Consider the following 16,834-nt stretch of genomic DNA (forward strand, 5'->3'; position numbering starts at 1 on the left):
CTTTCAGAGTCCAGGGGCCTCATTTCTAAAACTTTGCGTAGGATTTGCGTCAGAAGTGGCGTACGGATGAAACATAGGACGTGCGTACGCACATAAATATTCGGATTTATAAAACCGTGCGCAAGCACATCCTACGCATCTTTGTCATTGTCATTGTCATTTTCACTTTCACGTGTTTCTTCCATCTGCCGACGGTGTCGCCGTCTCTCATTTCACCCGTTTTTGTGCGTACGCCTGGGTCAGAGCGTGGAGGACCGCACATTTTCCCGTCAAGTTTGCTTTTTATAAATCTCAACTATTGCGTAGAGAGTGGCGTACGCCTTCTTTTGTGCGTACGCAACCTTTAGAAATGAGGCCCCAGATCTCCTAGAACCTTCTATCCCCTGTTCTTTTGAAGTCTTGAAGTTCTTTCTGTTGGTAGAAACTGTCCTCTCTGGTCTTTGGTTTCACTGACAGCTTTGAAGGTTGACGTACTTCCTTGGTTCAGGGTTTGATAGATTCCAGGATGTCTGGGTTCTCTTTGCTCTGTGGTTCTTAGCTCCTCCTCTCATTTGAGCCCTGAAGTTCTTCGCTTTGTGGTATCTGTTGGTCTCTTCTCAAAGGTCTGGCTCCGTCCATCCATGTTTGGGATGCCGTGACCAAGCAGACGCTGTCCATCCTGCGCTGTTCGCACGCTAAAGGTGTTGGCTACGTGAACTTCAGCGCCACCGGGAAGCTGTTGCTTTCCGTGGGGGTGGAGCCAGAGCACACCATTACAGTGTGGAGGTGGCAGGAAGGTGAGTTGCGGTGATGCTCCATGGAGATGGTTTGTGATTGGCAGGACAGACGCATGACCTCTGACTCCTCTGTCAGGCACTAAGGCGAGCAGCAAAGGCGGCCATACTGAGCGGATCTTCGTGGTGGAATTTAGACCAGACTCGGACACCCAGTTTGTGTCGGTCGGGGTCAAACACATCAAATTCTGGACTTTGGTTGGTGGCTCGCTTATGTACAAGAAGGGTGTGATCGGCTCGGTGGAGGACAGTCGGGTTCAGACCATGCTGTCCGTGGCGTTTGGCGCTGTAAGGACCCCAAACCTTTTCCTAAAACTGCTCCTTCACTAATTTGCTCTGAATCCATGTTTGTTTGGTCTAGAACAACCTGACGTTCAGTGGCGCCATCAATGGAGATGTTTACGTTTGGAGAGAGCACTTCCTGGTGCGGGTGGTGGCAAAAGCACACAGTGGCCCCATCTTTACCATGTACACCACCCTGAGGGATGGGCTGATCGTCACCGGCGGGAAGGAACGACCGTGAGTGCACCAATCCACCCTGTTCCTTCATCCTACCACGGCCTATACCATCTGATAGGCTAATGGGGGGGGGGGGGGGGGCATCTGCAAGATACCAGCAATAATACCAGTGATCCCACAGACGCATGAAGTAAGAACTATCGAGTGTAGAAACACAGAAAACTGAATCTGAGAGATTATTATGGCAGCGCCTAGAACGAGTCCATGACTCCTAAAGCCATTTCTGATGCTCACAGGGTTGAGTTTGGGATCAGAGGCTGGTCCAGCAAGCTGACCGACTGCTTCATCCTGCAGAGTAAAGAAGAAAGGAACCGGTTCTAACTTTAGGAATGATTCCAGTTCCTGGAGATGCTAACAAAGCCCCTATAGATTGTGGAACTTCAAAGGAAAACAAAGACTTTGGTGGAGATTTAATGCTCTAACATTACCCACAGTTTTCTGAAAGCAGCAGAAGGAAGGTCTGAAGGATTTCGGATCCCGTGTGACCCGATGGAAGCTGATCAATCGCAGAATCATCACAGAAAGTTGAAATTGTCATTCTGTGTCCTCGAGTTGCGTTATGAAACAGTGGGACCCAACTGATCACAGAGAATCCTCCAGGATGTGTTATGGATGAGGACTTGTGTTTGATGCTCCTCCATTGTTCTGGTGCTAAACAGGACCAAGGAGGGAGGAGCTGTGAAGCTCTGGGACCAGGAGATGAAACGCTGCAGAGCCTTTCAGCTGGAGACGGGTCAGCCAGTTGAGAATGTCCGCTCTGTCTGCAGAGGAAAGGTGAGAGCTGTCCTCCACCTGAAGCTGTAGCTCCCTTTCGTCTCTGCTTCTGGTGGTGAATCAGAACCTCTACCACCGTTTTCATCCAGGGTAAAATCCTGGTGGGAACCAAAGACGGAGAGATCATTGAGGTTGGAGAGAAGAACGCTGCCTCCAACACCATGATCAATGGACACACTCACGGGGGGATCTGGGGTTTGGCTTCTCACCCTTTCAAAGATGTCTTCATCTCTGCTGGTGATGATGGGACCATCCGGATATGGGACCTGGTTGATAAGGTACAGGACAAACGTTACTTGGGTTCCAAGTTTCAAGTGGCCTAACATGTGACTCTGCCTCTGCACCAGAAACTGCTAAACAAGGTCAGTTTAGGTCATCCTGCTAAGTGCACATCCTACAGTCCCAACGGAGAGATGGTGTCCATCGGCATGGAGACCGGAGAGTTCATTGTCCTGCTGGTCAACTCTCTGACCATTTGGGGGAAGAAGAGGGACCGTAATGTCTCCATCCAGGACATTCGGTAGGTCGTCCAACCTTCAAAAAGATCCAGTGTTTAGTCCTGAGGCTGGTTTGGCCTCCACAAAACCTTCACACGTTCATGCTCTGCATTTCCTCAGGACATTTACTGCCCCAAGCCAACCCAACACAAGTAAGTGAGGGAAAATCACAGCTAGATTGACGGGTGGATTGGTGTCATGTCTGCTATCAGACAGGGAGCTCCGCCCTGTTTTCTTCATCACGCCTGCTCCCGCAAAACTCTGAGAACTTATTCCCGCGCAATAATAGAGCTGCATCGATTTTGTGCGTATTTGTATTGATATTATTTAAGAGATTGTTTGTTTCGTTTTCCCTGGCCTGCATGTAAAAAAAAAAAAGTATTTGATAAACTTCTCCAAACGTCAAACTTTCCTTGTTTAGCTTCTGTGCTGTACATCAGCGGTCCCTCCCCAACCTTTTTTGTGCCACGGACCGGTTTGACGTCTGGCAATATTCTCTCGGACCGGTATGTTAAATGTGGCGGACAGACGCTGCAGCAACGCCGGCCGGCCTTTTCCACTTAGCAAAGAAACTTTCCTGACGTTTGTTTTTACTCATTTTTCTAGTTCCTGGGTTTTATTTTAGCGGTATCCCGTCACGTGACCCAGAAGAGCAAATTGACCTGCGTCAAGAGAGACATAGACGGATGGAACAGAGAATCGGGCAATTTTTCAAAATAAAACATCTTTCAGATTCCGAAATAGATAAAACGGAAGTAAAGTAAGTTATTTTATTTTTCCTGTGCGGCCCGGTACCAAATGACCCGTGGAACGGTACCGGCCCGGGGATTGGGGACCACTGCTGTAAATACCTCGTTTGAGGTTCTTCTCTACATCATCTGTTGACATCTCCATCATGTCGCAAGGCAACGTCCCGAATCCCACGGTGTTTCTTTTTTAGCCGCACGCTCCCGCCCGCAGCAAAATTCAAACCGCCCGCTCCCGCGAGATTTGCGTGGGACCCGGCGGGACCCAATCCCATTGCAGCCCTCTACTCCGCCTCTCCCTCTACTGATCAATCTTGGTAACACTCACCTGGTGATGAGTTGTAGGTCATGACTGAAAGAATGAGCTCCCGGATACAAATGAGGTGTTCCAGGCCTGTCCCACCGGGCGGAGACCCCAGGGAATGGTAAATCCAGATTCCAGTTGGCTCGTCTCTGCTCTGCAAACATGTAGTTGTAGATTTAGATAAGTTAATTCTTCTCTATAATCGCCTGTCCGTCCTGGGGGAGGATCCCTCCTTCATGTGGACACCCCTGAGGTTTCTGCTTTTTTCCAGAATCCTTTTTTTAGGAGCTCTTCCTTACAGAGAAGGGGGGTCTAAGGGCAACGATGACAGTTTGGTTAAGTTTAACAATCAGCTGTTGTATTTTATGATTGATTTCATGTTCATTACACAAATACTGGGATGAAGCCCGTTGAGTCAACTGTGTTGTCCATCAGTGTGTAACCTATAACTTATAACCTGTAGGGCTCAGGGTCTTGCTCAAGGACGCTTTGACGCATAGGCAGGCAGGGCGTCTGTATGTCGAAGGTCGACCGCTCTACCTCGTTGTCCCTCCGACCCGTTACCGGAGAAGCAGAAGAAAATGGACGGATGGACTTTTGTTGTCAAAGTTTTCTTTCACCACAGATCCTCAACTCGTGCAGTTTCAGTAGATTAGACTTTTTGTCTTTGATGTCGTTTTTCCGCCGTCATGGCCGTTGTCGTGGCAATGGTGGAAGACAGCGTGGGAAGCTGTAGTCAACCTCAGAACATTTGCAGTATTCAGGGGGACAAAAAGCAATGAGGTCGGGGTCAGCTGCTGTCCAAGCGTGCCACAGAATCCTTTCTTAGCTCTATTCATTAAACTTCTGTCTCAGGTTCAGTCCAGACAACCGGTTCCTGGCCGTGGGTTCGGTTGAAAGTGCGGTGGACTTTTACGACCTGTCTCTTGGGCCTTCTCTCAACCGGATCGGTTACTGTAAAGACATCTCCGGTACCGTGATCCAGATGGACTTCTCTGCTGACAGCAGGCACATCCAGGTGAGTTTTTCAGACTTCTGACCCGGTCTCGACAGGATGGGGGGTGCCGTGGTGCATCTGCTGATCTGGTCGTACTCTGTAGGTGTCCACCAGCACCTACACTCGTCAGGTGCATGAAGTCCCGTCTGGAAAGGTTGTCACCGAGCAGAATGCCATTAACAGGATTACCTGGGCCAGCTGGACCAGGTGAGGCTTAGTCCTGTTCATCAACTGACCCAGTCAAGACTCAGATGTGTGATTTGTGTCCAGTAGCTGGCGCACTCTTATGGAGAACATTAGAGAAATGACACACACCGCTCTTAACGGAGGTCCAGGGTAGATAGAGAATTTCTGTCCAGTGAAGCTCCTCCCCTCAGCAGCAGAGGTAGATGTTTCTTTAGAGCTGGAGCTGAAGGACGGGTTCTGTCTAGATCAGGGGTCGGGAACCTTTTTGGCCAAGAGAGCCATAAATGCCACATATTTTGAAATGTAATTTCCAAAGAGCCATACAATAATGTAGTGTCTCTTCCCCACACTGAGGCACGGAGACTTAACCTCTTTTAAAGTTCTTTATTCTGGTTACTGTAGACCGCAACAAACGCCGTTCAATTAATTCAGCAACTCCTGAATCTCTCCCGCCGAGACGAGAGCGAGCGCTTCTCCCAACTTTATATTCGCTCCTGCCGCGTCAGCCCTCCCCTTTCCCTTATTCGGCCCACAGCTGAACCCCATTGGTCCAAACTAACAACAGGCTGAGCGACAGAACTGAGAGCCAATCAGATCTCTGCTTGATGCGTTCATTGAACTCCAGAACTTTTAACGCGGCCCAACAGCCACCCAGTCCAACTCCGTCCGCGACAATTTGTTTAAAACTAAATATACAAGTGAATGTGTGCATTTGATGTAATTTCAACATTTTTAAAGTACAATAAGTCTGTGGATTCTTTTTAATAACATTGTTATGCTGTTGCTAATAAATGATGAGTATTTCTCGTGGTAGTTTTGCTGATGGTCTAGTCTGGTTGATACGTGGTGAGTTTCTGCTTCATGCAGGCGTTGAGACTTTAAACGTGATCGTAGTCTGAATGTTCTGTAGATGTGAGACAGACATGGAGCCAAACACACACTCACACACTGCAGTGAGTGACGGGCATTGGGTTTTACATTTTTATCCCTGCGCGGTTCACCTGCTGCCCTCACAACCCCCCCCACCCTCTGCTTTCTTCCTCACACCCCGTCCCCGCAACTGCGCACTCTTCCTCAGAGACGGGAGCGCAGTTTTGGGCACGGCAATTTACAGGTTTCCGGCTGCTACAAACTCTGTGAAATAATAGATAATAGTAAAGTGACCTCTGGCATCGCATCGCGCCCCAGAAGGACTGGTCTAATGAAAAAAAAGTATAATTAAAGATTTGTCTGCGAGCCACATGTGACCATCGAAAGAGCCATATATGGCCCGCGAGCCATAGGTTCCCGACCCCTGGTCTAGAACGTGGTTCTAGGATGTGATTGGAGCCGTCCAGGTGTCTTGCTGAAGCTCCTGAAGGTCTGAAGGTGGGTGGGGCTTTAGGGTCGGCGTGCTGCAGCTCTTCACTGCGGTTGTCTTTCTCAGCATCCTTGGCGACGAGGTCCTCGGCGTTTGGCCCCGTAACGCCGACAAGGCCGACGTGAACTGTGTGTGCGTTTCCCACGCCGGCCTGAACCTGGCGAGCGGAGACGACTTCGGCCTCATCAAGCTCTTCGAGTTCCCGTGTCCTGAGAAGTTTGTGAGTGCACGTCACGAGAACAAGCACACACACCTGCAAGCTTCACACACTCACCTGTTCTGACACGCCCACTTACAGGCCAAACACAAGCGGTACTTCGGTCACTCCGCCCACGTCACCAACGTGCGCTTCTCCTGTGACGACAAGTTCTTAATCAGCGCCGGCGGCAGCGACTGCAGGTAAACGTTCTCACACAAAACACACATGTGCACCACACACACACACCAACCACACACACATGAAACGCAGACGCACAAAACACACAAACATGAAACAAACACATATATACAACACGCACATACCTAATGCTACCCCACGCCACTGGCCCAAGTGTGAACACCTGGCCCACGCTCTTATTGTGGAAGGGCCAACGTCCATATAGGTTCCGGGTCGGCACTTCCTGCTCCCGGCTGCTTCTGTGGAAAGTCGACACAAACTCATCCGGAAAACTTCAAGCTTCAGTGGGTTCATGGTAACCCCAAACCCCAAAAGCCTTGCTCATGGGACAGGGTTCTGGACCCTCCTCCGTTAGTGAGGCGAAATAAACATCCACACAAGACGCACACATGAAACAAACACACACAGAACAAATATACACAAAACAAATGAAAAACACACACGCCCTGTCAAAACGTCTCACAATCCCTGCGTCACTGAAGAACTTTTGTTCGTACTCAGAGATAGAAATGCTGTTTGGACCAAAGCGAGACCAACCGGCCCTGAAGAAACCCAAGAGACAAACATGTCTGCCTGGGAACGCTAAAGCTCAGACATTCTGGAAGCAAACCAGAACCCGAACTGGACCAAAGGTTAAATCAACCGGAGGATCTTATCATGAACTCTGTCACCTGCAGAAAAAGGAAGCTGGCTGGACCCCCTATCATCCCCACCAGTCTGTCATTCAGACCCTTCTCCTCATCCAGACAGGTTCCACTTCAGAGCTGCTAAAGACCATGAAAGCCCTTGACCCAAAAAATCTCCATTAAGACCCTTAATTCTTAGGACTCGCAGCAGATTTTAGAGTGGAAGCCATCGCCCAAATCGTTCTTTATTCAGTCAAACATGACAGCTGGAGTGTGGAGGCAGCTCTTCTATCAATCAATCAGAGCTAAATAACTACAGACCCATCTCCAACGGATCTGTTCTTGCTAAAATTCTCCAATCTGACGTAAACTCTCAACTAAAACCCTTTTCAACATGTACCTCGGTGTGAAACTCAGTCCGGTTTCAGGGCGGTCCACACCCCTGAAACCGCTGCTGTGTCTGTAACCAACGACATAATTAATGCCCTAAACAAAAATACACTGTGCAGCCCTCTGTGGACTCATCTAAGGCCTTTGGTTCTGTTGACCACCAGCTTTTACCACAAAGGCTAAAGCTAATTGGTCAAAGTGATTCTGCTGCTGAGCGGGTTAGAAATGATCTCTGCCACAGAACCCAGTGTGTGATTGTTGGGTTAGGGTTAGGTTAGGTCAATTGTTGAACAGCAGTAATGGAGTCCCCCAGGGCTCCATGTTGGCTCCTGTCATTTTCACCGTCCTTATTAATAACCTGGATAATGCAAATGTAAAATTTCATTTTTATGCAGATGACACCATCATTTATGTGTTTGCTTCTTCTATCAGTCACGCCGTGAATGAGTGTGGGCAGTTTAGATCATGTCCTGAGCTGAATCACCGTCTTACGTCATCATGACGTCATCATGACGTCATCATGTGACGTCATGATGACGTCATCATGTGACGTTGCAGCATGTTCCAGACCACATGTATGAAACTGCAGAGTTTTTAAAATTCCCTGTTCAAACCGTTTTTTTCTTCACCGAGTCGTTTCCTAGAAACAAAACATTCTTAGTCACAAAGGACGCCATACCTGTGATGATGTCACATGACGTCAGCTCATCAACGCCACAAACACCTGTGACCCCCCCCCCCCCCAGAAGACGAGAGGAGAAGAAAAGCAAAATGATCCTGATCATCATCATCATCATCATCATCATCACAGCAGCTACAGCAAAAATTAACGACTAAAAATCAACACACAAAGCCCCCACCCAAAACAACACACACTGATACACAAACGCACAGAAACCACTTAGGTCCACACGTTGCTGCTGATCAGGACGTTGATGCTTCTTTCCTGTGTTCTTTTGTGTGTTGTTGTGTGCTGCTGTGTGTTGTTGTGTGTTCTCTGCAGCCTCTTCGTCTGGAAGTGTCATTGAACTTCCTCCAGCCTCTTCTTCCTCGCCAGCGTCAGACAGGCTCCGCCTACAGTCCAGCGATGAGATGGCTGCTGCTGTGTTTTGTGTTCAGATCTGTGTGAGTCTTAGTTGTGTTTGTGTTGTGGTGTTTGTGCCTTCAGCACAAATCTGTTCTTTAAACTGTGGTGCTACAATCATTCAGGGCTCCAACAGCAGGAAAAAAACCTGTGATTCAGTAGCAACTCGTAAAAATGGAATAAAGTTCATTTCTACCTCAAACTGGAACGTTTCCACCTGTGTGTCACGAGTCGCTGCAGGCCACCTGTGTGTCACGAGTCGCTGCAGGCCACCTGTCCGTCACGAGTCGCTGCAGGCCACCTGTCCGTCACGAGTCGCTGTAGGCCACCTGTCCGTCACGAGTCGCTGTAGGCCACTTGTGTGTCACGAGTCACTGCAGGCCACCTGTCCGTCACGAGTCGCTGCAGGCCACCTGTCCGTCACGAGTCGCTGTAGGCCACCTGTCCGTCACGAGTCGCTGTAGGCCACTTGTGTGTCACGAGTCACTGCAGGCCACCTGTCCGTCACGAGTCGCTGCAGGCCACCTGTCCGTCACGAGTCGCTGTAGGCCACCTGTCCGTCACGAGTCGCTGTAGGCCACCTGTCCGTCACGAGTCGCTGTAGGCCACCTGTGTGTCACGAGTCGCTGTAGGCCACCTGTGTGTCACGGGTCGCTGTAGGCCACCTGTGTGTCACGGGTCGCTGCAGGCCACCTGTCCGTCACAATTCAGTGGATTCCACCTGTCTGTCACAAGTCGCTGCAGGTCACCTGTCCGTCACGAGTCGCTGTAGGCCACCTGTGTGTCACGAGTCGCTGTAGGCCACCTGTGTGTCACGGGTCGCTGCAGGCCACCTGTCCGTCACAATTCAGTGGATTCCACCTGTCTGTCACAAGTCGCTGCAGGTCACCTGTCCGTCACGAGTCGCTGTAGGCCACCTGTGTGTCACGAGGCGCTGGATTGCACCTGTATGTCACGAGTCGCTGCAGGCCACCTGTGTGTCACGAGTCGCTGCAGGCCACCTGTCCGTCACGAGTCGCTGTAGGCCACCTGTGTGTCACGAGTCGCTGTAGGCCACTTGTGTGTCACGAGTCGCTGCAGGCCACCTGTCCGTCACGAGTCGCTGCAGGCCACCTGTCCGTCACGAGTCGCTGTAGGCCACCTGTCCGTCACGAGTCGCTGTAGGCCACCTGTGTGTCACGGGTCGCTGCAGGCCACCTGTCCGTCACAATTCAGTGGATTCCACCTGTCTGTCACAAGTCGCTGCAGGTCACCTGTCCGTCACGAGTCGCTGTAGGCCACCTGTGTGTCACGAGGCGCTGGATTGCACCTGTATGTCACGAGTCGCTGCAGGCCACCTGTCTGTCACGAGTCGCTGCAGGCCACCTGTCCGTCACGAGTCGCTGTTGGCCACTTGTGTGTCACGAGTCACTGCAGGCCACCTGTCCGTCACGAGTCGCTGTAGGCCACCTGTCCGTCACGAGTCGCTGTAGGCCACCTGTCCGTCACGAGTCGCTGTAGGCCACCTGTGTGTCACGAGTCGCTGCAGGCCACCTGTCCGTCAAGAGTCGCCGCAGGCCACCTGTCCGTCAAGAGTCGCTGCAGGCCACCTGTCCGTCAAAAGTCGCTGCAGGCCACCTGTCCGTCACGAGTCGCTGTTGGCCACTTGTTTTGTCACGAGTCACTGCAGGTCACCTGTCCGTCTCGAGTCGCTGTAAGCCACCTGTGTGTCACGAGTCGCTGTAGGCCACCTGTGTGTCACGAGTCGCTGCAGGCCACCTGTCCGTCACGAGTCGCTGTAGGCCACCTGTGTGTCACAAGTCGCAGGATTCCACCTGTCTGTCACAAGTCGCTGCAGGCCACCTGTCTGTCACGAGTCGCTGCAGGCCACCTGTGTGTCACGAGTCGCTGGATTCCACCTGTATGTCACGAGTCGCTGCAGGCCACCTGTGTGTCACAAGTCGCTGCAGGCCACCTGTCCGTCACGAGTCGCTGCAGGCCACCTGTGTGTCACAAGTCGCTGCAGGCCACCTGTCTGTCACGAGTCGCTGCAGGCCACCTGTCCGTCACGAGTCGCTGCAGGCAACCTGTCTGTCACGAGTCGCTGCAGGCCACCTGTGTGTCACGAGTTGCTGCAGGCCACCTGTGTGTCACGAGTTGCTGCAGGCCAACTGTGTGTCACGAGTCGCTGCAGGCCACCTGTGTGTCACGAGTCGCTGCAGGCCACCTGTGTGTCACGAGTTGCTGCAGGCCAACTGTGTGTTATAAGTCGCTGCAGGCCACCTGTGTGTCACAAGTTGCTGCAGGTCACCTGTCCGTCACGAGTCACTGTTGGCCACTTGTGTGTCACGAGTCGCTGGATTCCACCTGTATGTCACGAGTCGCTGTTGGCCACTTGTGTGGCATGAGTCACTGCAGGCCACCTATCCGTCACGAGTCGCTGGATTCCACCTGTATGTCACGAGTCGCTGCAGGCCACCTGTCCGTCACGAGTCGCTGTTGGCCACTTGTGTGTCACGAGTCACTGCAGGTCACCTGTCCGTCACGAGTCGCTGTTGGCCACTTGTGTGTCACGAGTCGCTGGATTCCACCTGTATGTCACGAGTCGCTGCGGGCCACCTGTCTGTCACGAGTCGCTGTTGGCCACTTGTGTGTCATGAGTCACTGCAGGTCACCTGTCCGTCTCGAGTCGCTGTAAGCCACCTGTGTGTCACAAGTCGCTGGATTCCACCTGTCCGTCACGAGTCGCTGTAGGCCACCTGTGTGTCACGAGTCGCTGCAGGCCACCTGTGTGTCACGAGTCGCTGTAGGCCACTTGTGTGTCACGAGTCGCTGCAGGCCACCTGTCCGTCACGAGTCGCTGCAGGCCACCTGTCCGTCACGAGTCGCTGTAGGCCACCTGTCCGTCACGAGTCGCTGTAGGCCACCTGTGTGTCACGAGTCGCTGTAGGCCACCTGTGTGTCACAAGTCGCTGCAGGCCACCTGTGTGTCACAAGTCGCTGCAGGCCACCTGTCCGTCACGAGTCGCTGGAGGCCACCTGTCCGTCACGAGTTGCTGTAGGCCACCTGTCCGTCACGAGTCGCTGTAAGCCACCTGTCTGTCACAAGTCACTGCAGGCCACCTGTCTGTCACAAGTCGCTGCAGGCCACCTGTCCGTCACGAGTCGCTGCAGGCCACCTGTCTGTCACAAGTCGCTGCAGGCCACCTGTGTGTCACGAGTCGCTGCAGGCCACCTGTGTGTCACAAGTCGCTGCAGGCCACCTGTCCGTCACGAGTCGCTGGAGGCCACCTGTCCGTCACGAGTCGCTGTAGGCCACCTGTCAGTCACGAGTCGCTGTTGGCCACTTGTGTGTCACGAGTCACTGCAGGTCACCTGTCCGTCACGAGTCACTGTTGGCCACTTGTGTGTCACGAGTCGCTGGATTCCACCTGTATGTCACGAGTCGCTGTTGGCCACTTGTGTGGCATGAGTCACTGCAGGCCACCTGTGTGTCACGAGTCGCTGGATTCCACTTGTGTGTCACAAGTCGCTGCAGGCCACCTGTGTGTCACGAGTCGCTGTAAGCCACCTGTCTGTCACAAGTCGCTGCAGGCCACCTGTCTGTCACAAGTCGCTGCAGGCCACCTGTCCGTCACGAGTCGCTGCAGGCCACCTGTCTGTCACAAGTCGCTGCAGGCCACCTGTGTGTCACGAGTCGCTGCAGGCCACCTGTGTGTCACAAGTGGCTGCAGGCCACCTGTGTGTCACAAGTCGCTGCAGGCCACCTGTCCGTCACGAGTCGCTGGAGGCCACCTGTCCGTCACAAGTCGCTGCAGGCCACCTGTCCGTCACGAGTCGCTGGAGGCCACCTGTCCGTCACGAGTCGCTGTAGGCCACCTGTCCGTCACGAGTCGCTGTAGGCCACCTGTGTGTCACGAGTCGCTGTAGGCCACCTGTCTGTCACAAGTCGCTGCAGGCCACCTGTGTGTCACGAGTCGCTGTAGGCCACCTGTCCGTCACGAGTCGCTGTAGGCCACCTGTCCGTCACGAGTCGCTGCAGGCCACCTGTCTGTCACAAGTCGCTGCAGGCCACCTGTGTGTCACGAGTCGCTGCAGGCCACCTGTCTGTCACAAGTCGCTGCAGGCCACCTGTCCGTCACGAGTCGCTGTAGGCCACCTGTCCGTCACGAGTCGCTGCAGGCCACCTGTCCGTCACGAGTCGCTGTAGGCCACCTGTCCGTCACGAGTCGCTGTAGGCCACCTGTCTGTCACAAGTCGCTGCAGGCCACCTGTGTGTCACGAGTCGCTGTAGGCCACCTGTCCGTCACGAGTCGCTGTAGGCCACCTGTCCGTCACGAGTCGCTGCAGGCCACCTGTCTGTCACAAGTCGCTGCAGGCCACCTGTCCGTCACGAGTCGCTGCAGGCCACCTGTCTGTCACAAGTCGCTGCAGGCCACCTGTGTGTCACGAGTCGCTGCAGGCCACCTGTGTGTCACAAGTCGCTGCAGGCCACCTGTCCGTCACGAGTCGCTGGAGGCCACCTGTCCGTCACGAGTCGCTGTAGGCCACCTGTCAGTCACGAGTCGCTGTTGGCCACTTGTGTGTCACGAGTCACTGCAGGTCACCTGTCCGTCACGAGTCACTGTTGGCCACTTGTGTGTCACGAGTCGCTGGATTCCACCTGTATGTCACGAGTCGCTGTTGGCCACTTGTGTGGCATGAGTCACTGCAGGCCACCTGTGTGTCACGAGTCGCTGGATTCCACTTGTGTGTCACAAGTCGCTGCAGGCCACCTGTGTGTCACGAGTCGCTGTAAGCCACCTGTCTGTCACAAGTCGCTGCAGGCCACCTGTCTGTCACAAGTCGCTGCAGGCCACCTGTCCGTCACGAGTCGCTGCAGGCCACCTGTCTGTCACAAGTCGCTGCAGGCCACCTGTGTGTCACGAGTCGCTGCAGGCCACCTGTGTGTCACAAGTGGCTGCAGGCCACCTGTGTGTCACAAGTCGCTGCAGGCCACCTGTCCGTCACGAGTCGCTGGAGGCCACCTGTCCGTCACAAGTCGCTGCAGGCCACCTGTCCGTCACGAGTCGCTGGAGGCCACCTGTCCGTCACGAGTCGCTGTAGGCCACCTGTCCGTCACGAGTCGCTGTAGGCCACCTGTGTGTCACGAGTCGCTGTAGGCCACCTGTCTGTCACGAGTCGCTGCAGGCCACCTGTGTGTCACGAGTCGCTGTAGGCCACCTGTCCGTCACGAGTCGCTGTAGGCCACCTGTCCGTCACGAGTCGCTGCAGGCCACCTGTCTGTCACAAGTCGCTGCAGGCCACCTGTGTGTCACGAGTCGCTGCAGGCCACCTGTCTGTCACAAGTCGCTGCAGGCCACCTGTCCGTCACGAGTCGCTGTAGGCCACCTGTCCGTCACGAGTCGCTGCAGGCCACCTGTCCGTCACGAGTCGCTGTAGGCCACCTGTCCGTCACGAGTCGCTGTAGGCCACCTGTCTGTCACAAGTCGCTGCAGGCCACCTGTGTGTCACGAGTCGCTGTAGGCCACCTGTCCGTCACGAGTCGCTGTAGGCCACCTGTCCGTCACGAGTCGCTGCAGGCCACATGTCTGTCACAAGTCGCTGCAGGCCACCTGTGTGTCACGAGTCGCTGCAGGCCACCTGTCTGTCACAAGTCGCTGCAGGCCACCTGTCCGTCACGAGTCGCTGCAGGCCACCTGTCCGTCACGAGTCGCTGCAGGCCACCTGTCTGTCACAAGTCGCTGCAGGCCACCTGTCCGTCACGAGTCGCTGTAGGCCACCTTTCCGTCACGAGTCGCTGTAGGCCACCTGTCCGTCACGAGTCGCTGCAGGCCACCTGTCTGTCACGAGTCGCTGCAGGCCACCTGTGTGTCACAAGTGGCTGCAGGCCACCTGTGTGTCACAAGTCGCTGCAGGCCACCTGTCCGTCACGAGTCGCTGGAGGCCACCTGTCCGTCACAAGTCGCTGCAGGCCACCTGTCCGTCACGAGTCGCTGGAGGCCACCTGTCCGTCACGAGTCGCTGTAGGCCACCTGTCCGTCACGAGTCGCTGTAGGCCACCTGTGTGTCACGAGTCGCTGCAGGCCACCTGTCCGTCACAAGCCGCTGCAGGCCACCTGTCCGTCACGAGTCGCTGTAGGCCACCTGTGTGTCACGAGTCGCTGTAGGCCACTTGTGTGTCACGAGTCGCTGTAGGCCACTTGTGTGTCACGAGTCGCTGTAGGTGGCCTACACGGAACATCAGTGAGAAGGTTAAAAGCACCAGAGCTAAGGCTAGCGCCGCTGAACCGGGCCGGGTCGAGCCAGGCTCCAGTCCATCACAACCTGCTGAGCTGTCAGTCAGAGCTGAGGGGGCGGAGTAACCATCAGAAGAAGCATCACGAAGGATTTTTCCTTAAGATTTCATCGTTCGTCCCTCTAAAATCCAGCCGCCGTGATTCTTCCCTGGATGTGGGGCTTTTCTGGAGCAAATCTACAGATTCACCGGGAAAAAGCAAAAATATGACGTGGTTGTCTGTGTTCTGAACCCAGTTTTGCAGCGGATGCCCGTCCTGACACAACCCTGGATTTCATGGGAGCGAGGCTTTCGTCCCCGGTAGAAAACGCCTGACCGCCAGCTCCAGCAAAGTGAAGCCGCCATTTTCCTTAGATTGAGACATCGCCATGGAGGATGGCGTGATTGGTCGGCTTCGGTCTGAATCATGGTTTATTGTTGCTGAAAGCTGCTAGAGAGACGTTGGGGCCAGCAGGCTCCACCTACTTTTCCAGAGGCATCTGATTGGTCAGTTTAGGACTTCAATAACTTGAATTACAGATAAAATATGGGGGGGGGGATTATCAGGAAGATGTTGAAAACACTCAGATCCAGAACGGTTCTTCTGACCAATAGAACGACGGAGGAACCTGTTTGTTCCTCTGTAGAAGTCTTCTTGGAGCCACTTCCTGTTTGGAACGCCAGGGGGGCGGGGCCACTCAGTCCAGTTCTCACATACAGTCAGTGGTTTGGATCAATGAGTTATATCACTAGAGGAGACACGCCCGCTTGAGAAGCCTGGCCGACGGTGGCGGAGCGCGACGCCATCTTGCTGAGGTCGACGACGCCCACATGACAATGATTTCTATAGCCTTTAGTGGTGTCTAAGTAGCTTTTATATACTATTTATATATTTTTACATTTATATATATTTATACATATATGTAAATATATTATATCTATATATATATAATATATATACATCATTTGTCGTTGTTAAAGAAGAGGAACAGTCAGCCTTAAAAGCTCAAACTTTAATGAAAATGCATTGTTGCAGGACTTCTTACAAATAAAAAAATTATTACAAACATTTTTTTAAAATAATTTCTAAACATTTAGAAGTTTTAAACATCTTTGAAATGTAATTTAAATGATTAAAAACCCAACAATAAGTCAATAATAATAATAATTATCATCACTCAGTGGGGGTCTTTAGGCAAGACCCTTAACGCTACCGCCTCCCGAGCGCCGTTCAGGTGCAGCTCACCGCTCCCCCAGGGGATGGGTCAAATGCAGAGAAGAATTTCCCCATTGAGGGATAAATAAAGTATCCGAAAAATATATATAATAATAATAAATCAATAGTAAGTCAATAACAATAAATAAATAAGTCAATAAAAATAGGTATATTAATATTAATAATAATAAAATAAATAGTCAACAAAAAGTCCAAAAGTGAACAATAGATTTTACCCTAGAAAAAAAACAACAACAAAGAAAAACAATAGATTGATACTGATACTTTGTCCTAAAGTCTGAATCCATTAGAAACCTGCAAGAAAAGTTCAGTCGCCGAGTCAGAAATGTATAAATCTATATTACTATAATAGCCTAGTCCTAGTATACTGCATACAGGTTTAACACAATAAAGTTTATATTTATGTCGACAGCAAATTATCCGTACATCATGCAGCATGTTGATAACAGCCCTGCAGCATCATGCATGTCAACATGTGTTCTATTAATAAAGCCCCTCCAGCAGTAAAAGAAAAAAATTATAGTCCTTACCTGTGAAATGTTCTGCCTTCCTCCTTTGTGGACTCATTTCTCTGATTTTGGCAGTTGAAACACACAATGAACTGGTATTATGCAAAAAACGTGTTCACATGCTGAACAGCAGCAGTGACTGGACCTCACCAAGATGGCGGTGCTCTCCTCCCATGAGG

The 16,834-nt window shown here is 52.5% G+C and overlaps 1 protein-coding gene across 5 annotated transcripts in view; it reads left to right on the forward strand.

The window, feature by feature from the left end:
• eml6 (EMAP like 6) overlaps positions 1–8,855 on the forward strand; it is a 28,993-nt gene extending 20,138 nt beyond the window's left edge. For 4 of the 5 annotated variants that reach the window (XM_023953555.2, XM_023953556.2, XM_023953559.2 and 1 more), the window contains 11 exons: positions 603–776; positions 853–1,061; positions 1,135–1,292; positions 1,952–2,066; positions 2,156–2,344; positions 2,414–2,586; positions 4,469–4,631; positions 4,714–4,817; positions 6,223–6,376; positions 6,455–6,555; positions 8,573–8,855. In XM_023953555.2, the coding sequence (XP_023809323.1) occupies positions 603–776; positions 853–1,061; positions 1,135–1,292; positions 1,952–2,066; positions 2,156–2,344; positions 2,414–2,586; positions 4,469–4,631; positions 4,714–4,817; positions 6,223–6,376; positions 6,455–6,555; positions 8,573–8,597 (1,565 nt within the window). In that variant the 3' untranslated portion in view covers positions 8,598–8,855. Of the gene's footprint in view, positions 1–602; positions 777–852; positions 1,062–1,134; positions 1,293–1,528; positions 2,067–2,155; positions 2,345–2,413; positions 2,587–4,468; positions 4,632–4,713; positions 4,818–6,222; positions 6,377–6,454; positions 6,556–8,572 lie in introns of all 5 variants that reach the window. The other variant, XR_013656583.1, reaches the window with a different exon arrangement.
• Positions 8,856–16,834: the final 7,979 nt, after the last annotated feature.

Source organism: Oryzias latipes, chromosome 1, assembly GCF_053564925.1.
Source record: "Oryzias latipes strain Hd-rR chromosome 1, Olatipes_Hd-rR_3.1".
Lineage (NCBI taxonomy): Eukaryota > Metazoa > Chordata > Actinopteri > Beloniformes > Adrianichthyidae > Oryzias > Oryzias latipes.